Source organism: Zalophus californianus, chromosome 5 (assembly GCF_009762305.2).
Source record: "Zalophus californianus isolate mZalCal1 chromosome 5, mZalCal1.pri.v2, whole genome shotgun sequence".
NCBI lineage: Eukaryota > Metazoa > Chordata > Mammalia > Carnivora > Otariidae > Zalophus > Zalophus californianus.
Window position 1 is genome coordinate 124007300 of NC_045599.1, and position 25567 is coordinate 124032866.

The following is a 25567-nucleotide window of genomic DNA, read 5'->3' on the forward strand; positions in this document are numbered from 1 at the left end:
AACCCTTATTTTGTACATATATAAGTCTTTCTTCCTTTAAAATTTTAGGAGGCACTTTCTTCTAACAGACCAAAATATGCCCAAAATCTAGTGTGTGGCACCGATCTATGCACTAGCCTGATCATATTTGATCTTATTCTGGTTTTTTTTTTGTTTTGTTCTGTTTTTGTTTGTTTTTATCTTTTTCTTTTTTATTCTCTTTCTTTTTTCTTTCTTTCCCTTTCTTTTCCCCTGGCTTCAGGTCTTTTCTAATTTGCATAGAGTATATTTGCTGGGGATGTTGTTAACCTGTTAGCATTTTGTTCTCTCATTCATCTATTCTCCTCTGGACAAAATGACAAGATGAAAAAAATCACCTCAGCAAAAAGAACAAGAGGTAGTACCATTTGCCAGGGACCTACTCAATACAGACATTAGTATGATGTCGGACCTAGAGTTCAGAATCATGACTTTAAAGATACTAGCTGGGCTTGAAAAAAGCATGGAAGTTATTAGAGAAACCCTTTCTGGAGAAATAAAAGAACTAAAATCTAACCAAGTCAAAATCAAAAAGGCTATTAATGAGGTGCAATAAAAAATGGGGGCACTAACTGCTAGGATAAATGAGGCAGAAGAGAGAATCAGCGATATAGAAGACCAAATGATGGAAAATAAAGAGGCTGAGAAAAAGAGAGAGAAACAACTACAGGATCACGAGGGCAGACTTCGAGAGATAAGCGACACGATAAGACGAAAAAACATTAGAATAATTGGGATCCCAGAAGAAGAAGAAAGAGACAGAGGGGCAGAAGGTATATTGGAGCAAATAATAGCAGAGAACTTCCCTAAAGTGGGGAAGGAAACAGGCATCAAAATCCAGGAGGCACAGAGAACCCCTCTCAAAATCAATAAAAATAGGTCAACACTCCGACATCTAATAGTAAAACTTACGAGTCTCAGAGACAAAGAGAAAATCCTGAAAGCCGCTCGGGAGAAGAGATATGTAACCTACAATGGTAGAAACATTAGATTGGCAACAGACCTAACCACAGAGACCTGGCAGGCCAGAAAGGACTGGCATGATATCTTCAGAGCACTAAACGAGAAAAATATGCAGCCAAGAATACTATATCCAGCTAGGCTGTCATTGAAAATAGAAGGAGAGGTAAAAAGTTTCCAGGACAAACAAAAACTAAAGGAATTTGCAAACACAAAACCAGCCCTAAAAGAAATATTGAAAGGGGTCCTCTAAGCAAAGAGAGAGCCTAAAAGCAGCATAGATCAGAAAGGAACACAGACAATATACAGTAACAGTCACCTTACAGGCAATACAATGGCACTAAATTCATATCTTTCAATAGTTACCCTGAATGTAAATGGGTTAAATACCCCAATCAAAAGACACAGGCTATCAGATTGGATTAAAAAACAAGACCCATCAATATGCTGTCTGCAAGAGACTCATTTTAGACCCAAAGACACCCCCAGATTGAAAGTGAGGGGGTGGAAAACCATTTACCATGCTAATGGACACCAAAAGAAAGCTGGGGTGGCAATCCTTATACCAGACAAATTAGATTTCAAAACAAAGACTGTAATAAGAGATGAAGAAGGACACAATATCTTACTTAAAGGGTCTATCCAACAAGAAGATCTAACAATTGTAAATATCTATGCCCCTAACATGGGAGCAGCCAATTATATAAGGCAATTAATAACAAAAGCAAAGAAACACATTGACAACAATACAATAACAGGGGGGGACTTTAACACCCCCCTGACTGAAATGGACAGATCATCTAAGCAAAAGATCAACAAGGAAATAAGACTTTAAATGAAACACTGGACCAAATGGACTTCACAGACATATTCAGAACATTCCATCCCAAAGCAACGGAATACACATTCTTCTCTAGTGCCCATGGAACATTCTCCAGAATAGATCACATCCTAGGTCAAAATCAGGTCTCAACTGATACCAAAGATTGGGATTATTCCCTGCATATTTTCAGACCACAATGCTTTGAAACTAGAACTCAATCACAAGAGGAAAGTTGGAAAGAACTCAAAGACATGGAGGCTAAAGAGCATCCTACTAAAGAATGAATGGGTCAACCAGGAAATTAAAGAAGAATTTAAAAAATTCATGGAAACCAATGAAAATGAAAACACAACTGTTCAGAATCTTTGGGATACAGCAAAGGCAGTCCTAAGAGGAAAGTATATAGCAATACAAGCCTTTCTCAAGAAACAAGAAAGGTCTCAAATACACAACCTAACTCTGCACCTAAAGGAGCTAGAGAAAGAACAGCAAATAAAGCCTAAACCCAGCAGGAGAAGAGAAATAATAAAGATCAGAGCAGAAATCAATGAAATAGAAATGAAAGGAACAGTAGAACAGATCAACAAAACTAGGAGCTGGTTCTTTAAAAGAATTAACAAGATTGATAAACCCCTGGCCAGACTGATCAAAAAGAAAAGAGAAATGACCCAAATCAACAAAATCATGAATGAAAGAGGAGAGATCACAACCAACACCAAAGACATACAAACAATTATAAGAACATATTATGAGCAACTCTATGCCAGCAAATTAGATAACCTGGAAGAAATGGGTGCATTCCTAGAGATGTATCAACTATCAAAATTGAACCAGGAAGAAATAGAAAACCTGAACAGACCTATAACCACTAAGGAAATTGAATCAGTCATCAAAAATCTCCCAACAAACAAAAGCCCAGGGCCAGATGGCTTCCCAGGGGAATTCTATCAGACATTTAAAGAATTAATACCTATTCTCCTGAAACTGTTCCAAAAAATAGAAATGGAAGGAAAACTTCCAAAATCATTTTATGAGGCCAGCATTACCTTGATCCCAAAACCAGACAAAGACCCATCAAAAAGGAGAATTAGAGACCAATATCCTTGATGAACATGGAGGCAAAAATTCTCACCAAAATGCTAGCCAATAGGATCCAACAGTACATTAAAAGGATTATTCACCGTGACCAAGTGGGATTTATCCCTGGGCTGCAAGGTTGTTTCAACATCTGCAAATCAATCAACGTGATACAATACATTAACAAAAGAAAGAACAAGAATCATATGATCCTCTCAATAGATGCAGAAAAAGCATGTGACAAAGTACAGCATCCTTTCTTGATCAAAACTCTTCAGAGTATAGGGATAGAGGGTACCTACCTCAATATCATAAAAGCAATCTATGAAAAACCTACAGTGAATATCATTCTCAATGGGGAAAAGCTGAGAGCTTTTCCCCTAAGGTCAGGAACGTGGCAGGGATGTCCACTCTCACCACTGCTATTCAACATAGTATTAGAAGTCCTAGCCACAGCAAATCAGACAACAAAAAGAAATCAAAGGCATCCAAATAGGCAAAGAAGAAGTCTAACTCTCACTCTTTGCAGATGATCTGATACTGTATGTGGAAAACCCAAAAGACTCCACCCCAAAACTGCTAGAACTCATACAGGAATTCAGTCAAGTAGCAGGATATAAAATCAATGCACAGAAATCAGTGGCATTCCTATACACCAACAACAAGACAGAAGAGAGACAAATCAAGGAGTCGATCCCATTTACAATTGCACCCAAAACCATAAGATACCTAGGAATAAATTTAACCAAAGAGGCAAAGGATCTGTACTCAGAAAACTATAAAATACTCATGAAAGAAATTGAAGAAGACACAAAGAAATGGAAAAACGTTCCATGCTCATGGATTGGAAGAACAAACATTGTGAAGATGTCAATGCTACCTAGAGCAATCTACACATTCAATGCAATCCCCATCAAAATACCATCCACTTTTTTCAAAGAAATGGAACAAATAATCCTAAAATTTGTATGGAACCAGAAGAGACCCCGAATAGCCAGAGGAATATTGAAAAAGAAAAGCAAAGCTGGCGGCATCACAATTCCGGACTTCCAGCTCTATTACAAAGCTGTCATCATCAAGACAGTATGGTACTGGCACAAAAACAGACACATAGATCAACGGAACAGAATAGAGAGCCCAGAAATGGACCCTCAACTCTATGGTCAACTAATCTTTGACAAAGCAGGAAGGAATGTCCAGTGGAATAAAGACAGTCTCTTCCACAAATGGTGTTGGGAAAATTGGACAGCCACATGCAGAAGAATGAAACTGGACCATTTCCTTACACCACACACAAAAATAGACTCCGAATGGTTGAAAGACCTAAACGTGAGACAGGAGTCCATCAAAATCCTAAAGGAGAACACAGGTAGCAACCTCTTCAACCTCAGCCACAGCAACTTCTTCCTAGAAACATCACCAAAGGCAAGGGAAGCAAGGGCAAAAATGAACTATTGGGATTTCATCAAGATAAAAAGCTTTTGCACAGCAAAAGAAACAGTCCACAAAACCAAAAGACAACCGACAGAATGGGAGAAAATATTTGCAAATGACATATCAGATAAAGGGCTAGTATCCAAAATCTATAAAGAACTTATCAAACTCAACACCCAAAGAACAAATAATCCAATCAAGAAATGGGCAGAAGACATGAACAGACATTTTTCCAAAGAAGACATCCAAATGGCCAACAGACCATGAAAAGTGGTCAACATCGCTCGGCATCAGGGAAATCCAAATCAAAACCTCAATGAGATACCACTTCACACCAGTCAGAATGGCTAGAATTAACAAGTCAGGAAACGACAGATGTTGGCGGGGATGTGGAGAAAGGGGAACCCTCCTACACTGTTGGTGCAAATGTAAGTTGGTGCAGACACTCTGGAAAACAGTATGGAGGTTCCTCAAACAGTTGAAAATAGAGCTACCATATAATCCAGCAATTGCACGACTGGGTATTTACCCCAAAGATACAAATGTAGGGATCCGAAGGGGTACGTGCACCCCGATGTTTATAGCAGCAATATCCACAATAGCCAACCTGTGGAAAGAGCCAAGATGTCCATCGACAGATGAATGGATAAAGAAGAAGTGGTATATATACACAATGGAATATTATACAGCCATCAAAAGGAATGAGATCTTGCCATTTGCAACGACATGGATGGAACTGGAGGGTGTTATGCTGAGTGAAATAAGTCAATCAGAAAAAGACATGTATCATATGACCTCGCTGATATGAGGAATTTTTAACCTTAGGAAACAAACTGAGGGTTGCTGGAGTGGTGGAGGGTGGGAGGGATGGGGTGGCTGGGTGATAGACATTGGGGAGGGTATGTGCTATGGTGAGCGCTGTGAATTGTGGAAGACTGTTGAATCACAGATCTATACTTTTGAAATAAATAATGCAATATATGTTAAGAAAAAAAAAGAAGAAGAAGAAGAAGATAGCAGGAGGAGAAGAATGAAGGGGAGTAAGTCGAAGGGGGAGACGAACCATGAGAGACAATTGACTCTGAAAAACAAACTGAGGGTTCTAGAGGGGAGGGGTGTGGGGGATGTGTTAGCCTGGTGATGGGTATTAAAGAGGGCACGTTCTGCGTGGAGCACTGGGTGTTATGCACAAACAATGAATCATGGAACACTACATCAAAAACTAATGATGTAATGTATGGTGATTAACATAACAATAAAAAAATTTTAAAAATATAAATAAATAAATAAATAAATAAATAAAATCTTAAAAAAAAAAATTCATAGGTTGAAGCCCTAACTCCCAATGTGACTGTATTTGGAGACAGGGCCTTTCAGATGGTAATTAAGGGGAAATGAAGTCTTAAGGGTGGGACCTAATCCAATCTGACCAGTGTCCTTGTAAGAAGAGAGAGAGCCACCAGGGATACAGGCACCCAAAGGCCATGTGAGGACACAGTGGAAGGATTGCCATCTGCAAACCGAGGAGGGAGGCCTCTGGAGAAACCAAACCTGCCACTGCCTTCGTCTTGGAGTTCCAGCTTCCAGAACTGTGAGAAAATAATGTTATTAAAACCACCAGTCTGTGGTATTTTGTTATGGCAGCCCTAGCAGACTAAAATGGTCAACTGAGTTAACCAACTTTAGAATTATCTATCTGCTCCCAGTAATGGAATAAACATCTTTATTGCTTTAAAAACAACCCTAGTCTTCTCAAAAAATTGTTGCTGGAGGGACACCTGAGTGGCTCAGCTGGGTAAGCATCTGCCTTCAGCTCAAGTCATGATCTTGGGGTCCTGGGATCAAACCCTGCACTGGGCTCCCTGCTCAGTGGGGAGTCTGCTTCTCCCTCTCCCCCTTACCCTGCTCATGCTCTCTCTCTCTCTCAAATAAATAAATAAATTCTTTTTTTTAAAAAAATGGTGCTGGAACAACTGGACATCCACATGCAAATAATAATAATATTAATCATCTAGACACAGACCTTACACCTTTCACAAAAATTAACTCAAATAGATAACAGACCTAAATGTAAAACACAAAACTATGAAACTTCTAGAAGGTAATGTAGACAAAAACCTAGATGACCTTGGGTAAGGCAATGACTTTTTAGAGACAATACCAAAGGCACAGCCCTTAAAAGAAATAACTGATAAGTTTGATCTCATTAAAATTAAACATTTCTAATCTATGAAAGGCAATGTCAAGAGCATGAGAGGATAAGCCAAGGACTGGGAGAAAATATTTGCAAACTACACATCTGATAAAGGACTGTTGTCCAAAATATATTAAAAAAAAGAGGGCGCCTGGGTGGCTCAGTTGGTTAAGCCACTGCCTTCAGCTCAGGTCATGATCCTGGAGTCCCGGGATCGAGTCCCGCATCGGGCTCCCTGCTCAGCAGGGAGTCTGCTTCTCCCTCTGACCCTCCCCCCACTCATGTGCTTTCTCTCTCTCATTCTTTCTCTCAAATAAATAAATAAAATCTTAAAAAAAAAAAAGAAAACAACCCTTAAAGTTCAACCATAAGAAAACAAACAACCTGATTTTAAAAAATGGGCTAAAGACCTTAACGGACACCTGACCAAAGAAGATATATGGATGGTAAATAAATATTTGAAAAGATGCCCCACATGATATGTCATCAAGGAAATGCAAATCACAACAATGAGATACCACCACACATCTGTTAGAATCCAGAACTCTGACAACACCAAATGCTAACAAAAATGTGGAGCAACAGGAACTCTCAAACATTCCAGGTGGGAATGCAAAATGGTACAGCTCCTCTGGAAGACAGTTTGGCAGTTTCTCCCAAAACTAAACATATTCTTACTATGTGATCCAACAATCACACTCCTTTTTGGTATTTACCCAAAAAAGTTGAAAACTTATGTCCACCCAAAAAACCTGCACACTGATGTTTATAGCAGTTTTATTCATAATTGCTGAAACATGGAGGCAACCAAGATGCCCTTCAGTGGGCATGACAGACATGCCTGTAGTACATATAGACGATGGAGTATCATCCAGCACTAAGAAGAAATGAGCCATCAAGCCATAAAAAGGCATGAATGAAACTTGGATGCATACTACTAACTGAAAGAAGCCAATCTGAGAAAGCTACTTACTATATGACTCCAACTATGTGACATTCTGGAAAAGGCAAAATCATAGAGAATATTAAAAAAATCAGTGGTTGGGCGCCTGGGTGGCTCAGATGGTTAAGCGTCTGCCTTTGGCTCAGGTCATGGTCCCAGGGTCCTGGGATCGAGTCCCGCATCGGGCTCCCTGCTCATCGGGGAGCCTGCTTCTCCCTCTGCTTCTCTCTCTCTCTCTCTCCCTCCCTCTGTCTCTCATGAACAAATAAATAAAATCTTTAAAAAAAAAAAGAGGACATTAAAAAAAAAAAAAAAAAACAACAGTGGTTGCCGGAGGTTGAGGGTGGGGAGAGAGGGGCAGGATAAATGAGCAGAGCACAGAGGACTTTTAGAACAGCAAAAATACTCTGTATACAGACACCATAATAACGGATACATGTTATACACTTGTCCAAACCCACAGAATGCATGACGCCACGAGTGAACCATAACGTGAACTGACTTTGGGTGATAACTGATGTGTCAGCACGTGTTCATCAGGTGAAACAAAGGTACCACTCCAGGGGCATGTTGGTCCTGCCAGAGGCCATGCATGTGGGGGTAGGGGGCATATGGGAAATCTCTGTACCTTCCTCTCAAATTTTTTGTGAACCTTAAACTGCTGAAAAAAATAAAGTCTTAATAAAAAAAGAAAACAGAAAAAAAGTCAGTCTTAGCTCTGCCTGCTCTTTTGGAGAAGTTTTATTTGACTTTTAGCCCCAGTTTCTTCATGTATAAAATAGGCATAATAATAATCATCACTACCTCGTAGAGCTGGTGTGAGGAGTTAAGGAGAGGGCATTTGAGAACGTGTCAGACACAGTGGTCAAGAATTAGAATTTGGCCAATTCTCTTGGAAGCAGAGAGCCTATGAAGGTTCTTCTTACATGATTATGTTGGCTTTTCCACTGGACTGAGTGAGGAAGGGTGAAAGGGCTCAGCTGCTTGTCGCTTTGTGGGATGAGACCATGCCATGCTCCATGAAGAAGGCCAAGAGCAGTGGGACACAACCAAGGGTTTGGCGTGCTGTATTGTTTACCATGTCTTGCTGATCAGGCTGCAAAGCACCAACCTCACCCCTTGGTCCCACCTCCCTCCTGAAGTTGTGCATTATCCAGTTGCCTAGGGTTGCAATTCATGAAGTTGCTCACCTCCCTGACCCACACCAGAAAGGCAATCCCACAAGAGCACCCTGGCCCACTGGGCAACCACTTACCCACGTCGGCCCCGCTGAGTGCCTTCCCTAGGGGCCAGGGCCTCATGTCGATACTCTTCCCATTAATGGTGAGCGACTGCACACAGCCTTGAAAGCCTCTGTTTGTTCCTGTTGCTCTGACCAACCAGTATGCGCTGGGAGCCCCACCAAGATAGAGGGGCGTCCGGAAGGTAATTTTACTGTACTGGCCCTTTAAGAAAGATGAACAACTATAACTCACAAACCAAAATTGAAAGCCAAAACACAACAGATTTTAATGAGGGGCATGGTTAAGATGTAGTTTATAGCCCCACTGCTTTCTTCCATCTACGTTTATATTTACAACATTGACCTACTGGAAAATTAAACCCATGGTTACTGTAGGAAACCCAGTGAGCTCCTCAGAGGGCTGTGTTTTGAGAAGGGATGGTTTTGGAATGCCTAGAGGGGAAGGGAAGGGAGGGTAGGTCGGAGCCAAGAGCAACCCAACAGGCAGGGCACCATGCTGGGCATCCAAAAAAAACTTTCTCTTTCCAGTCCTGACACCAACTTACTGTGTACCTTGGATGAATCATAGGGTTCTTGCATGTCTCAAAGGGTGATAATGCTAATTTTGTGTATATGTGGGCTAACACTCACCTTTTACTCTCTTAGTCACCCTTATACTATGTCCTGCAAGAAATATTGTGTGGGGAGGGGGCAGGATTGCCACACAGATTGTGTTGCAAAATATTTTGAAATTTGCTCATGGATACAACTTGTGTGTGTGTGTGTATCTACAGTTAGGTAGGGACATTTCTAATCTTAGAGAAAACCACAATCTGGATTGCAGGTTTTGAGGTTACAAAATACAGACCTGAACATTAGGTAGGACAAAATTAAGGTGCCCTTTGTCATTTGTTGTTGTTGTTGTTGTTTTTATTACAGAAATATCTTATTCATTTGGATTAAAAGGGGCTGGGAAAAAGCATGTTGCCAGAATTTATAAAAAGTCCAGAATGTAAGCCACTGAAATGTAATCTTTATCTTTTAGACTTTTGTTGCCAACAAATAGAACATCTAAACCATTACTTTATCTTTTCTAATGGATAGATAAGAATCATTTATAAATAGTATACTGAATATGAGCTAGGCAGCTTTAAAGTACTTAAAACAGTGAATTTTAAGGGTTGTTCACCAACCACTGGGCATACTGCTTTCGTTAGATGATTTGAGTGCCCTATGGCTTATTTCATTAAGATCTTCAGAATTTACTCCTGGATCCTATCTTCACTCTGTTCCCTGATCCAGGACCACAGCAGGGGCCTGACAACTCAATCTTTTTCTCCTTTTCTGGAACATTACATGTATTGTAGGGTGGGTGGTTCCTCTGAGCCTCCCTTACAACATCCCAGGCAATAGTCTGGTAAAGGTTGGACTTTACCTTCCTCCGATGAGGGTTGCTTTGGGTTCTGGAGCCTGCTTTGCCTGCTATGCAGAGAATTGGAAGTGCCCTGGAGTTTGCCTTCCCCCAGCACAGCACTTAACAGTTTTTGATGGATGCCAAAGTGTGAAAGACCAAGTCCCTTGCTTTGGGTTGGGATCACTCTGAGGTGTAACTTAAACTACAGAGTTCTCCTACAGAATCAGGCTGAAGCCAGATCCGGAAGAACTTTGTAAACCTTGATTCAAGACAGAGTCATTATCTCCCAAGACAGTTTACTAAACATTCCACAGCTGCTGTCCTGCTTTTTTTCAGCTTGCTAGCAAGTCCTGGTAGTAGAGAGGCAAATGTTGCCCTGAGTAGCCATGACATTATATGCTTCTTGCAATTAATTCTTATATTCATTAAAATTATAGACCCATAGGATTGGAAAAGATACAGAAACTCATATAGTCCAAGCTCCCATTGTCTTCTGGAGCCCTTGTGTATCCCCACCAAAAGATTTTGGTAACATATTTTTTGAACACTCCTAAGGACAGGGAACTGTCTTCTGAGATAGTCTGTTGCCCTTCTGTACACCTTTGTATGATTAAGTGGAGTTAAAATCACTTCCTTAGGCTCTCCCCTTTCAATTTCACCTTGGGGGTCCACAGAGTAAGTCCTTCTTCCTCCAAACTCTCTCTCTCTGATTCTGTGATGAAAAGGCACCATCACCCACACCTTCACCTTCTTTTCTCCAAACTAAACAATGCTCCTTCAATCAATCATTCTAGGGATTTCAGGTCATTTTCCTGTTTCAATGACTGCCCTTTAAACATGCTCCAGTTTGTCTGTGGTCCTCCTGGAGTGCAATCACAGATCTGAACGCAAGCCTCTTGGAGGATCTGAGTTACCATTAGAGCACTGGAGGCGATATACATAGCTCCTAGAATGTAATAGGATTATCACCTCCATTTTTCTAGATACTATGTCTTTATTACTGCAACTTATAATTTCTTTAGCTTGTTGTTACCACATGGCTCTGTTTATTAACCTTTATTGAATTTCCTTGCTTTAAGCCATAAGACATTTTGGCATGTATTACTTCTATTACAGCTTCTCCATCTTATATTCACTGCTAGTATTTGGGATCCAAGTTCAAAGCTTCTTTATTCTTATCAAACTTAATTGTAATCATATTAGGGCTATTGTCCTGGCGTGGATGTGATTCTATAGTTCGTTTATCCTGTCTTTTTCCCTTAGAAATACATGCATATATGCATAAGCAACCTCACTGGATTCATATGCACTATATTTGGATTCTTGTTCCTTTGGAACCACTGGGGTCCAAATTTATGGGAATCAGCAAGGCATGGCCCTTTATATAACATGTCTTGCCAGCAAAAAATAGTGAAAAGTCCAGGCAGGGAGGAAACCACACACATATACACAAAGGCCTTCTTGCTACATTTTTCCTCAGAGAATACAGACACCTGCCTGATTATAATTACAGACTCGGTTCCTTGGCAGGTTGCTAATCCAAACTGTTTACTCTCAACAGGGTTCTAAAATTTCCCAGAGCATGACCAACATGTGAATACCTAGGTGATTTACTGAGTAGCCCAACAGTTAAATTGTTTGACCACTTCCTGTAATCACGGCCCCCCAAAATGGTAGATGAAAGGATCATTCCTGCAGATTCAACCAAGTGAACTTTTCAGGACTGTTTTCTAAAGTCACATGGCAACACCCTTGCCTTAAAAGCAAGCTTTGTGTTTGGCACTAATAATGGCTTCTATTCTTCCAATCCAGGCCTTCTTCTGCACCGCTGGCTTTGATGTCCTTGTGGCAAGACAACATGGCCCTGAGCACAAGGCCAACTGCACGTTTCTGTGCCCCCACAGTGATGATGCTTGCAAGTTCAACTCTTCTCCTCGGGAGATGTGGGATGGATGGGTGCCCTGAGCATGCATCCTGCCTCGTCTGCCTCAGCCCTCCGAGTGGGGGGGGCGGGGCGGGGATGTTAATGGTGGGTGCTAGGTGGGCGGGCAGGGCGTGAGGCTCGCACTCACCTGGGACTGGCCTGACACCGGGGTGCCGTTGTTCAGCTGCAGCAGTCCTTTGAGCCCATCTCTGTAGAGCATAACCGTGTGCCAGGCCCCTAGTTTGATTTTGCTTTCACTTACAATGATGGCAACCCCAGTTCCACAGTTAAACCTGTGGGGAGGAAAAGGAGAGAAAGGCTCTCTGATTAACCAGCTCCTTATGTGTTCAGACCCCGTGGACAGCACTTCTGGGGCGGTGGCTTCTTTGAGCATCAACCTGTTGGGTTATGTTTATGAATATCAGGAACCGTTTCAATCTCTACACGAAAGAGCTAGACGCCTGCTCTCTGGGCCAGTCTCAGTCCAGTTATCTTCAATCTGCCCATAGATGCTTCAAATGTAGGGCCTTCTTCAACCTGATTTTCTCTGCGGCTTTAAAAAGGATGGGCACCTAAGATCCTCCCCTCACCCTCTCTCAGTGACTGCCAGATGCTTCAAAGTGGATCCAAGGTACAGCGGATTAGAACTTGAGTCTTTCTGCTTCCAGGTATTTCTCTGGGGACTTCTCCCAACTCCCAGATGACGGGCTCAGTGATATTAATAAAATGTTAAAAACACAAGTCTTCACACTCATCTTGGCGAGCTGGCCAGCACTGCCATCTGTGTTCAGCTGTGCCCAAATGCAGGTGCAGTTTCCTCAGGGGGCCCCAGCTTTGTGGGGAGGTGTGGGCAGAGGAGGAGCAGTCTCAGATGATTGCTCTGGTCTTGTTTTTGTTTTCTTCCTCCAACTTCCCGATGGTGCAGGGTACCCAGTAGTCACTGTGCCTTACATCTAGAATTCCGACCCTATCCCATCAACTTCCAGATGGCCGCCATGTCACGTCCCTGTGGGTCACGAGATGGCCAGCAGGGAAGGACCCGCAACCAGCATCATACTTCTCAGGACCTGCACTAACTGCAGCTACTTCTCATGGATTCCCTGTGGCTCCACGATCCTCGGTGGAGAGGAATGGGGTTGAGAGGCATGGCGGAGTAGGCTTATCTACAGGGAGGTGGCAGAATCAGGAGGTGCAGAGCTGGAGAGCGGCTACTGGCAAATCCCTGCCAGTGGTACACATCCTCCGAGTGTGAGAACTGCTGCCCCAGACCCTGGCCCAGCACCAAACTCCCATGAATCAAAGCATTTAGCAAAGGATGGGGAACCGCTGTCTTCCCCAAGTGGGGTGTTCAACAGTCTTCTCCAGCTTAACCTAAAGTAATTCTGGGGCTGAAATAATCAAAAGGAAATAATGGTTAGTGCTTACGGAGTGCTTGCTATGAGCCAGGCACTGCTCTAAGCACTTTTGTGTATTCATTCATTTCATCCTCACAAGAGTCCTGGGAGGAAATGCCAGCGCAGAGAGGTTAAGTTGCTTGCTGAAGGTCAGGCAGCAGAGAGATGGTGTCATCAGGACCTTCACCAGTGCACTAGGGACAAGGACAAGGCTGAGCCTCACTGGTCATTCTCAAATAGGTGCTGTGTACACCCCCATGAGGGTGGTTAAAACACTCACACCTCCACAAAACTCCACCCCCAGAAGCCCACGCACAGACTAAAGGTGGCTTCCAAAGTCTACTGGGAGAGAAATGATCAGGGCTGGGGAGGAGTGCCAAACAGCTCGCCACGGCCCTGGGTCAGGGGAGCCGAGGATGGGCTTTGGGCCTCTGGGAACCCTCAGGAGGTTGTAGGCCCCTCTCTGCTCTCTATGGCCCTCAGTCTTATTTGCCACAGGAGACAAGAAGATCCCCTCCTCCTTCCCATCACATCTACTCGAGCTCCAGGAGTGAAGGGACTGGGTCGCTTGGGCTCACTGTTGCATTCCCTGGACCGACAACAGTGCCTGGTATACTGCAGCTGCTCCAGAAACATTTCCTGTTGAATGAACAGTTACAGGGCTCCAAAACTCAAGCTTCAAGGGTGACCTGCAATCCTGATATGCCACTACTTAGTAAGCAGCTCCATGCTCGCCTTATATACACCATTCCTTTATCTGCAGGAATCCATCCCATTTATATTTTATTCACACTATAAAAATGTAAACATAACGTAGGATGGTATTAACAAATCCGTGGGGTTTCAGTGGGAGTTACCTGAACTGGAGGGAGCGTCGGATGATGGCCAGAGACATGAAATCGCCCCTCCCGTGTTCATTCTCCCCGCAGTAGAGCAATAAGCCATCCTCCGCCTCTGCCTATTGTTTGAACAAAAGCCACACCAACAATGAGCACCACCTGGAAACACTCATGAATATGAAACCTGAGCACTCTCTCTGTGGTCCTGTTTACAAAGGGGCAAGCACAAGGACCCCGGGGAACTCCCAGGTACCAATTCTCCATTCCTTTCCAGGAAACAAAGGGCAGTGATATCAACAGTGTGTGAGGAATGGTAGTGAGTTTGGAGAAAGCTGGCTCTGCTTTTGACCTGCTCTTCCCTTGGCTTGGTGGGTCCACCGGCGGAGCTTCAGGAAAACCATGTGCACAAAGACCACCATCACAGGGAGGCTGTTGGTGTGTCCATCGAATTCTATTTTCACCAAAGAGCATTCTATTTTATTATTATTATTTTTTTTACTCTTTTTACTTCCCTCCCTCTGGAGAAGCATGCACATTTGCTCCTTTCTTTCTGTTAGGGGAACAGGATGATAAAATCTGCCCCGCTGATAGACTAGGTTGGTTTTCACCCATGTCGGCTGCCTAGACTGGGACAGATCATCTTTTGGACACTCAGCACTGTGACCATGACCTCAAAGGGGACTTGTTTCCAGATCTCCAAACCTTGCTGTATTGTCCGAGATGCCCAAAAGAATAACTCTAAACTGAAGTCCCTGATTGAAATCTGATTTGCAGTTGATTCAGATCCGAGAGCATCCACTGGGCTCTCACTATGTGCCAGGGCTGTGTATGTAGCCATTTTTCTATTTGTTCGGTTATCATCATGGCAAGGATGACAGACATGTGAGCTCCCTTTAAGAGGGATTTGGAATGGGGAATGCATTATGCCTCTGAGATTCTGGTCTGTGAAGAGTCACAATGATGACGAGAGCCACAGCGCTAGGACCTGCATGCTCTCACTGGCCAGCCAGCCACTTCCATGGTTCAGTAGCATACAGAACCCACCCTGCACTCACTGGCACCCTGGAATGTGTGAATGCGCCCATCGTTCTTGCTACCGTGTGAATGTGTTTAAGGACAGACTCTGTGTCATATTTACCTTTGCTATTTACCTCCACACTTCTTGCATTCCCAGCCCGCCCCATTTGATATGGCACAATGCTGAGCTAAGATGTCCGTCCAATAGGCATTCATCAAACAACTAATCCTTCTTACCCTAAATTCAAGAGTAATTTGAAATTCCTGATAGGAGTTCTTCAGAGGCTCAAAAGTTACATAGGAGTGGCCAAAGAACTGGGGATACTGTATAACAATATCTGAAAAGAGAAAAAGACAACATAAAAGCATACTATACGATTTCCTTACTTCTTCAAATGCAAAAATCAATTTATGACATTGCCTAGAAGTCATTAAGTGAAAACCCCGAAAAATCTGTTACACCTAGCTTATTATCTTCTCTACTTTTTACACCTATGATTCTCGTTCTTGGGAACTTTGAGCTTCAGAAATTCCTAGGGAGAAACTGGAGATTGTTAACTTGCTACCCTAAAAAGAAATCAATGGTTTCAAGACCACTGACACCTGCCTTCCAGCTGGACATCTGTGTAATGTAAGTTGGCTCAATTATTATCTTTCTTACCTTCATGCCCATGTTTGAGTTGCACTTTTTCAGTAGAGATGTGATCCAAGTAAAGTCTGCCTCCCCAAGGTGCTCTTAGGATGACTTGTTAATTGCTCCAAAAGTACTACACATATGGCACATACAGAAACAGGGCACTATTCAACTAGAAGGAATGGAAGTGGCCTTAGATTTTTCCTGGATAGCTAATTTAATTATGAATACATGGAAAAGGTGCTTATCTTAGAAAAAAGGCTAGAAGGAACCATGTGTGGAGCATAAAACTGCCCTCTGGTTCCCACTGGGGCCAACCCCCAACCATGTTCTTTTCCCCACCAAGGGCCTACCTTCTGAGCAGCTTGCACCACCTTTGCCCAGGTTGCAATGGCACCGCGAGCCCCCCCAGCTGTAGTCATTGGCACAAAAGCTATCAGCAGAGCAGAGCGTTTCATCACAAGACATGTCAAAGAGCCTTGGCATTATAAGCACACCATTCTTCCCTTTCCTCTCCACTGGAGTGCGCTGGGGAGCCACTGTAGTCATTGGGAGAGATGCTAGGGTAGGGGGGCCAAGCCTTGGAGCAGTCTTTGGGTTTGACCTGAGTGCCATCTTGGATTCCGCCAAAAATTTCCTATTTCCTCCTTTGAGAACAGGAAGTGGTTTCGCCTAAAGCCAGAGAAGAGAAAGGGTTGAGGATTAACACAGAGCACAGTGTTTGGACAGCCTTATTATGGTTGATGTCTAATATTTGACAATATGGTCACTTTTGTTATTTCTCAAAACCCTAGGATGTAGATGGGGCAGATAGTACTGACCCCAGTTTATGGACAAGAACTTTAGGTTCAAGGATTTTAAGTACCTTTCCCTGTGCTATTCAGAAAATCAGTGGCAAAGCTGATATTACATGATTTTTATTATTATAATATCACAAAGATGTATTACTTTGTCAAGGAATTGTTCATTTCCTTGTAATAGCTGACTTTATACATGTCCACTTGGTGGGAAATCTAAATATGTTTCTGCCGGATTGTGAAGTCAGCAGGCAGGGGCTGGCTACAGGACATTAGCATGGTCGGTACCTAGTTACTACGAATTTATGAGCACCTGGAGCCCAATACAGAAAATAAATACATGTTAAGAGCAAATGGGCCAATTTAAGTAAGTTTTAAGTAAGTTTTAAATAAAATGTTTATGGTCCATTGGTTAAATTGCCTTGTTCAGCATGAAAACAAAAATTCCCAGGTTTTACAAGCTGAGATTCTTGTTACCTCCTCAAAGGAAATATCCAAATCTAAGTAGTCTTCAAACCCGTCATCATCCTCACCAACTCCCGTGTCGATTGTATAACGGGATCCATAGCGGCCACTTCCTGCTTCCTCGCGGCCTTCACGGAGAAAAGAGCACACACTGTCAACATACGCCTTCCCTCCCTTTTCTATTCTACTTGAGCCATACACGGAGAGCTCTGTCAAACGGATCAGGATGTATTGGGAACACACAAAGAATTCAACACAAGAGGGGAAGCCTCAATGACCAAAAAAAAAAAAAAAGTTTCATCTCATAAGTACTAAGGAAATGCCAATTAGTACCAGAAAGTTCTGCATCTTTATATTGACGAGACTGCCAAAAAAAGTAAATGTTGGGCAATAAAAATATTACCAAGGATGGGATCCATGGGGACTCTTTATACCCTGATGCTAGATGTATACAACCACTCTGCAAAAATTCTTGGAAATAAGTAGATAATGTTCACACCTTTTGACCCAGCAATTTCACTCCAACTTACAAAATCTGGAGAAATCCTCCCACATGTGTACCAGGACATGTGCAAAACACATTCATAGCATCAGAATTTATATTAGTAAAAAACATTACAAATTTGCTATTTATAACAACTAGTAACACCCTAAATATCTGTCAACAGAGACTAGATAAATGAATTATATTCTATCTATGGAATGGAATACTATATTGCAGGAGAAATGAATGAATGAGTACTTAATGAATCGACATGGCTTAATCTCACATTATTCCATGCAAAAAATGCAAATCGCAAAAGAACATATCCAGTTTGATGCCATTTATATAAAATTCAACAGCAAGCAAAATTTAATATATTATTTAGGGATTAAATATATATAAATAGACCTATATAGAACTAAATATATATATTTATGTGTAAATATATATATGTGTGTATATGTATACAGTTCTAAATATATATGTAGATGTGTATATATATATATGTCTTAAACTCATAAGAAAAGTAGGACCATGACATAAATACCTGAGGGAAGGTAGAAGAGGGATGTGAATGAGCTGCAGGACACAGAAGCCTTTGAGTGCTCTATAACAGTCTATTTCTTAAGACAGGTGCTGGGTACCTATGAGTGTTCATATTATCTTTATATGAACCCTGATGTATGAAACATTTCATTACAAATTCTTTAAAACAAGAAAGAGACATTGCACTAGAGTGAACATTCTTACACCCAGAAAAAAGGGGGCCCTACACTGCTATCTTGGGTGCCACCATTTCCATCCATCTTAGCAGGACAATGGGATCTCTGAGAACTGGAAGGTGGGCTGAGAAAAACTCTTAGGAGACAATACACGACATTGCCCTTTGAAGGATGGTCACAAAATCTACCGATCTGCAACCGTCCTGCCTTAGGCGCACACAGGTGGTACTCCCCCAGGGTCTGAGAGTCTTCCAAAGTGCTGCTCCATAGCACCCCCATTTCCTCCCAGTCAGTTTGGGCCTAGGTACCAACTGCCTTCTCTAAAGAGGACATACTGGGCACCAGCCCTTACAGCAGAAACAACTCTGGCAACAGAAACTGACTTTTGTAGGTTGCCAATGCTCATCAGATATTCAGTGTTTGGATTACTGGCTAGAAAAAGAAAAAGAAAGGATAGAAGGGAGACATGAAAAATATAAACTGAATTTAAAGACATTCTGCTTTCAGAATAAGCTAAGCCAAACACCTTTCTCACAAAAGCAAACTCACCCTCCTTTAAGCAAAAAAAAAAAAAAAGCATGCAGATTGAAAACAGACTTGAAGGACATGACAGAAAGAGGGTGTGGGAAGCCTTCTCGGTGGGCACACTGTCGACCAGAAATCTCCTCTGGACCAGGAAGAGAGAGACCGTGGTGGGCAGGTAATGTGGAGACAGCAGAGAAGGCACTGTTCTCAGGTGCTCAGGCATATTTTGGTGGAGGTGGGATAACATAGGGGAGGTGGTGTTCTCACCACCTTCACTTCAATTCCCCACAGTTTTATTTAAAATAGCTGCACGTCAGCTGAAAATTCAAGCCTGTTGATTCCAGGTTTATACCTGGATGCAAGTTCTCTTAAGCCACCTGCATCCAGCTGCCACAGCTGTGTGCCAGATGTCTTCACACAAAGAGCCAGGAAGCCCTCGAACACAGCCTTCCTCTCTCTTGTCTCTCTGAAGCTGTGCATCTTTCTACCTCTCTCAACTCTCCCTTTCTCTGGGTCCCTCTCTCACTCTCTGTTTCTATGTCTGTCTCTCTCATAGATTCACCATTGTCAGATTAAGGAGGAAAGACTCCATTTGGCAATCAAAGAACTATACATGAAGAGAGCTGGGTTTTGTCTCCAGGGAGCTGGTCTCTCTCTACCAAGGTGTTCTCCCTGCCTTGTGCACATTCTTGCCATTCTTGTACTGTGCTCATCGAAGTCAAGATTCTCTTCATTTCATCTTATGATACCCTATCTGAAAAATAAAAACTTTCAAAGACCACCACAACCCACAAGATAAATCCTAGGCTCTTGGTTGAGAGTTCAAGGATCTTGATGTAACCCCTCTTCCTCCTTCTTTCCCCCATCACCATCATTTATTGAAACCTACTGTCTCTCCACAATTCACAGGTATTGTTGTGTGCATGATGTAACACATTTCTAAACTTTACAATAATCCTGCAAAGTAAGAATGGTTAATTTCACATTGTAGATAAGTAAATTGAAGTTCAGAAAGGCTGAATCATTTGACTAAGATCAAAGACTTAATAACTAGCCAAGCCTAACTCAAAGCCAGGTCTGTCTGGTTGCTACTTTCCTAGTTGCCTGTTAGAGAAGAAGTTACTATGGAGGTGGAAAGAGCCTGAGATTTAGAAAATTAATACTTATTGACCAGTTTTAGTGTGCCAGGAACTTTTCATACATTGTTTCTATTAATCCTCAAAAAGTTCTGTGTTATTGGTATTATTATCTCCATTTTACCATGTGGAGATATAAGCTCAGAAAGATTAAATAACTTGCTCAAAGGCACGCAGATGGTAAATAGCAGAGCTAGAATTTGGTGTCTCTTTTGACTACATCATACTACTCATAATCTGACTCCAAATTGTGTTTTCAGCATTTTTTCCCCTCTTCAAAAGTCCTAATGGCCAAACTGGTCGACCAGTTATCTCCTTAATACATCTTGTGTTTTCTTATCCCAAGACTGGTTATTGCTTTTTTCCACATTGCCATATTTTCTTCCTCTCCTATATCCTACACATAGCTTATCCATCCTACTAATTGCATGCATCCTGTGGAGACAGAACTGAATGTATATCATCAAAAGGCCAAAATCAAATGGTATTTTAAAGAGAACGTCAGACACTTCCAGAGAAAAGATGGTGATTCCACAAAAGATGGAACTGGCAAGACCTGTAGGACATTCCTCCATCTCCTCCTGGTTGGGGCCATCCACTCAGGGATATGTGAGCTTAGAATAAACTTCCATAGCTTGATAAAATCAACAGATGTTTAAATTTTATTTCCACCTCTGGACTCCTGGCCCTGGAATACTGCCCTTGTGTTTCCCAACTCAGCTGTGAACCTCTTGAAGGCAGGAACCATAATTTTAGACTCCTTGATATCCCTTTCCATCATCCAATTAAGTCCATTTAAGTAACACTTCACATACTTTAAAGTTGAAGGAGACCTTAGACACCATCCAGTCCAAACTTCCCATTTCATAAATGTGTAAACTAAGGCCACAGAAGACAAGTGACTTGAGATCAAGGTCATACATCTCATTAGAAGATCTAGGACCAGAATTGGATCATATGACCCCTAGTTCAATATCCATAACACCCAATCATGTACTTTTTGGTGCCAAGTATCTAAGATACTTCAGCCAGAAGAACATGAAAACACTGAAGTTGGGTGTAGGTAGCTGAGGTCTCCTCCTGCCCCTTAGCCCACCTAGTAAGTCTATCTTGAAGGAAATGCCTTAGAGAAAAGGACCATGGATGTGTTGCAGCTGCTATGAAATGGTACCATGATGAGAATGGAAATGATGCCACATTCTCTGTTCTTTCTAACGAGTAGAATAAAGCATGTATTATTCACTGGATAAAGTCCTTCGGTATTTATAAAAACTGCTCTATTTTGACATGATATCACATATCTCTTTGAAGCCAGAGGCTACTGCTTGGTTTGGGGAAATGAAGGGTGTGAGATAAGGGTGGGGAAAGGAATATGGAATTATAAGGACTCAGAGTGTCCTTATAATTTGGCTCAGGTCATGAAGTCTTTGAATAGAAAGATCTTAGAGAACAGTTACCACAAGTCCATTTTACAGATGGGTAAACTGAGGCTCAGAGAGTCCATGTGACTTGCCCAGAGAGATAGCTCATTGGTGACAGAACTGATCCAGGATTCTGGGCTCCTGATGCTGCTTTCCACTTTACAGCATCTCAAATTCCCTATCCCTCATCATAACCTGGGCTAATAGTTACTTCCCATTTTTAATAGGAAGGAAAGGAGCACAGCATGACTGGCAGGAACATGGAATAAAATTCTCTGCTCTTGTTCATGGATGGCCCTACCACCTCAGAGTCCAAATCCATGGCTTCTATGAAGTTTTTACCAATGCCGTTTCTAAGTGAACACTGAATGCACAGTCTGAGATAGTGATAAGAATTCTCTCAGTAGCCTGGGGTTATTGTGATTAAGATGCATAACTTAGGCCATTCTACTTGGCGTGCTGTTAATTAGGAAAAGAGAACATTAAAAAGGAGGCATTTATTAAGAACAAGAAAAGTCAAACCACTGACTGAATGTAAAACAAGTTCAAGGGTTCTTCCACTACAAGAAAAACTAATACACAAAATACAAATTACTACTAACAAATTAAGGGTGATTTATTTGGCAAAAACCTGTATGTTTATATTTTATTTTTTAAAGATTTATTTATTTGAGAGAGAGAGAGGGCACTCATGTGGGGAAGAGGCAGAGGGAGAGAGAGAATCCTGAAGCAGACTCCCCGCTGAGTGTGGAGCCTGACTCAAGGCTTGATCCCAGGACCCTGAGATCATGACCTGAGCCAAAATCAAGAGGCGGCTGCTTAACCAACTGAGCCACCCAGGCGCCCCTGTATGTTTATTTTTATAAAAAGCATCACAAGTGTTCTATAAATAGTGAGTTTCTCTGATGTATCAACATGCTGTAGTTGGAAATACCCCTGGTCACAGAATCCAAATAATTAGGAAAGGGACACAAATGACTATGTGACCCTGGGCGAGACACTTAATCTCTCTGGGTCTTATGTTTTCTAATAAAACAAGGAATGGGATTAGATTTGATGACCTACAGGATCCTTTCCAGCACTAACATTCTGTGACCCTGAAGTTTACACTTTTGATTTAGACATATTGTTGGCATCTGTTACTTCAAGCAAGGTTTGAAAAAGAAACAACTGGGGAATTTTATTTATGTGGATGAAAAAAAAAAAAAAGAGTTCAGCAAGGAAGTTACATGCTTTGGGGATTGTGGCTTTGTGTTCAACATTATAAGCCTCCTAGAAGATAGGATATCATTTATCAGCATTCATCTTCATTCATAAGGACCAGGTTATGTGAGGCCCTTCTCTTAACAGCTCTTGGCAATGGATGAGAGAGGAACACAACCACTCCCGAAGTTGTAATCACGCAGAAAGTTTCCCAAAATACTATTGGATTCTTGTCCAACCCCTTTGTCTCCCTAAAGAGGTAGAGACAGTAGCCTAACTCTGGGTGGAAGCATTTGGTCCACATTTCTGAACTGAGTGAAGCTAATCTATCAAAGGACCTGGGGGAGGGAGGAGGAGTTGGGGGCAAATGCAATCCCTCCCACCTCCCTTCTCAACCTGAAAAAGTGGAACACAGTGACCTGGGCAGGGGTGACTTCTCCACAAATGCAAACTTTCCTTCAAGTGGGCTCTTCCCTAGTGAGAGGGGAGTTCGCAAACCCACTTTGTACCTTAGAGTAAGCTACGTCCTCTGCCCAGGCTTTATCGGAAATAAGGATGGCAATTTAATTCTTTTATCTGCTGACTAGCCTGTCTTATTTCTCAGTTGGTTCATAAAGTGGACAAAGAGGGTAAGTATTTTTAACTGGGCATCCTCAAAACCTCAACTAGCCAGAACAAGAATGGTTGGAGGAAAGGGGTCCCCCATGAAGCAGTGTGTCATGGACGGAAACTGGCTCATCTCTTCCAGTGTAAATATTCAAGACTCGGTTGGTTGGATGGAAAAATGACAGGTCAGACCCGTGGCCTTTGTCCCTCTAGAAATTCTGTCTTACTGCCAGTTCAAGCCCCATCTCATACCAATTTATTCCTTCTCATCCTGCTCCAGCCAGAAAGAACATTGGTGCTTCTTTCAATTTGGGAGGCACATCATGCTTTCTCTGCCTCAGGGTCTTAGCACATGCTATTCTCTGTGCTTGGAAATCCTCCCTCATTGCCCATCTTTTGCCTTTTTAATTCTTATATCTCTGCTCAAAATCACTTTCTTAGAGATGTTTTCTCTGTACCCCAAATAAAGTCAGGTTCTCTTCCTATATATCTTCATGGTTCTCTCCTCTTTTAAAGCATTACTTACTTGTAGTTACATATTTATCTGTGGAACGATTTTGTAACTGTGACTCTCCCAATGGATTGAAAATGCCTTGAAGAAGGCAATACTGTCTATATCAGTTTCTACTATAATGCCAAACCTTACTCACTCCCTGGCACATTTTAGAAATTTACATTAAGAAATAAAAAGAGTGAACTTTTAAAATAATTTAGGCATAATAAAAATATATGACGCAGCATTCATCTGGATTCTTTAATAGCAAAACTATAGGCACAAAACTCTAGCCCACATAAAGGGCTTAAAAGCTATCAATTCTTTCTAAGATCTTAAAGAAATCATTCCTCAGACTTTTCCTGGAAAACCATCCATACCCCCTACCCCTTCTGGGGTGGGTCTTCCAAGCATTAAGTTGCTTTGGCTTGGGCTATATGCTTTAAGTGAAGTCAGTCCTGCCACTCTGGCCAAAAATGATGGAACCAGGATCTAAGCCTGAGCCTAAGACAACCATATGCAGACCAACCACATCTGAGAGGCCTCATGTGAAAATCTACCAAAAGGAGGGCTTCATATCCAAGGGCAAGGCAGATTTCAACCTTAATCCCTCCTCCCTTACCTCTTCTCTGTAGATACTATAGGAGTAAACGTTGGATTTCCGAGCTCCCTTTGCATCTAGGGGTGACCATGAGGTAGTCTGATTCAGTAAGATGCAAGTAGAAGTCTTCTGGAACTTTCCTTTCTACTATGCTGTCTTTGGCAGTGAGGGTGGTTGTGATGGCTGGAAGTCTAGTGCATTCCTAACTGAAATGAAATAGACCCTCTTCTTGGGAAATGTACCCACCAACTGTGTGCATGCTGGGGGGGCGGGCACAGAGCTCCCCTGTGATCCTGAAGGTCACTGGGAGAGACTTCTGGTTCTGCAGAAAATTAGCCTACTTAACATCAGCCTCGGCACCACAGGAATTCAGAGCATCTACAAGGACGCTGAATGGTTTCCCTTGCTCCTTCCTTTCCCCCAAATAATCTGCCTGAATGTTTTCCTCCAACCTAAATAGATCTAACTAATCCAGGGTGTGTTTCCATAGTGGTAGGAGTGGGGTGTTGGGAGTGAGCTGCTCTAAGTACCAGCCATAGGCAGATGTGTTTGCTCATTTGTTTCTGCTTCATGAAACTCTCAACTGACTGTAGCTCAGGATGATACCCCAGGCACCAAGTGACTTCTAGGGCCCTCACCTCAAAGTCTCTCTGACTCCTTTATCTTTATGCACACACACACACACAAGACACGCCGACTATGCATAACCCCTGTGGGGTGGTGCCTTTTGAACATAAACCTGTCAACCAAGCACAAGACACTGTATGTCTCTCCCTCAGAGCTTCCCTTTCTAAAGATAATGGGGCCGTGGAAAGTTAAGCAAATGGCCAGAAACCAAGGTGTTAGGCACCTACTTCTTTGCTACCTGCTGATGGAGGAGATACATAGGCAAAGCATAATGCAAGAGGTTGCGGTAAACACAGCAGGAAAATCCAAGGCCATATTTTCATCACGCTGTGCTAGAAATTTCAGACTTGGAATCTTTGTGACTTCAAAGAATAATGAATAGTAATTCACTGACGACTTTCTGTGGCGATACCTCAGGACTCAAGGTGGAGTGGGCACTATTTAGATAGGTAATGAAAACATTTCTAAGCAGCTGACATGGTGGCCGGCATTATGAATTCAGTGTTACATATACAGCAGGCACTCAATATGGATTTGTTAGGTAAGAAAATGACTGAATGACTGAATGTTCTCTTTGAGAGCCAAATCTTACAG

General features: G+C 42.2%; 1 protein-coding gene across 2 annotated transcripts in view; it reads right to left on the minus strand.

Moving 5' to 3' along the window:
• The window catches only part of EGFLAM (EGF like, fibronectin type III and laminin G domains), a 188279-nt gene that overhangs the window by 41755 nt on the left and 120957 nt on the right, over positions 1 to 25567 (minus strand). For both annotated transcript variants that reach the window (XM_027606812.2, XM_027606813.2), the window contains exons 8-13: positions 17168 to 17283; positions 16247 to 16565; positions 15497 to 15597; positions 14261 to 14361; positions 12158 to 12302; positions 8705 to 8894 (exon numbers count right to left, since the gene is read on the minus strand). In XM_027606812.2, the coding sequence (XP_027462613.2) occupies positions 8705 to 8894; positions 12158 to 12302; positions 14261 to 14361; positions 15497 to 15597; positions 16247 to 16565; positions 17168 to 17283 (972 nt within the window). The remainder of the gene's footprint in view (positions 1 to 8704; positions 8895 to 12157; positions 12303 to 14260; positions 14362 to 15496; positions 15598 to 16246; positions 16566 to 17167; positions 17284 to 25567) is intronic.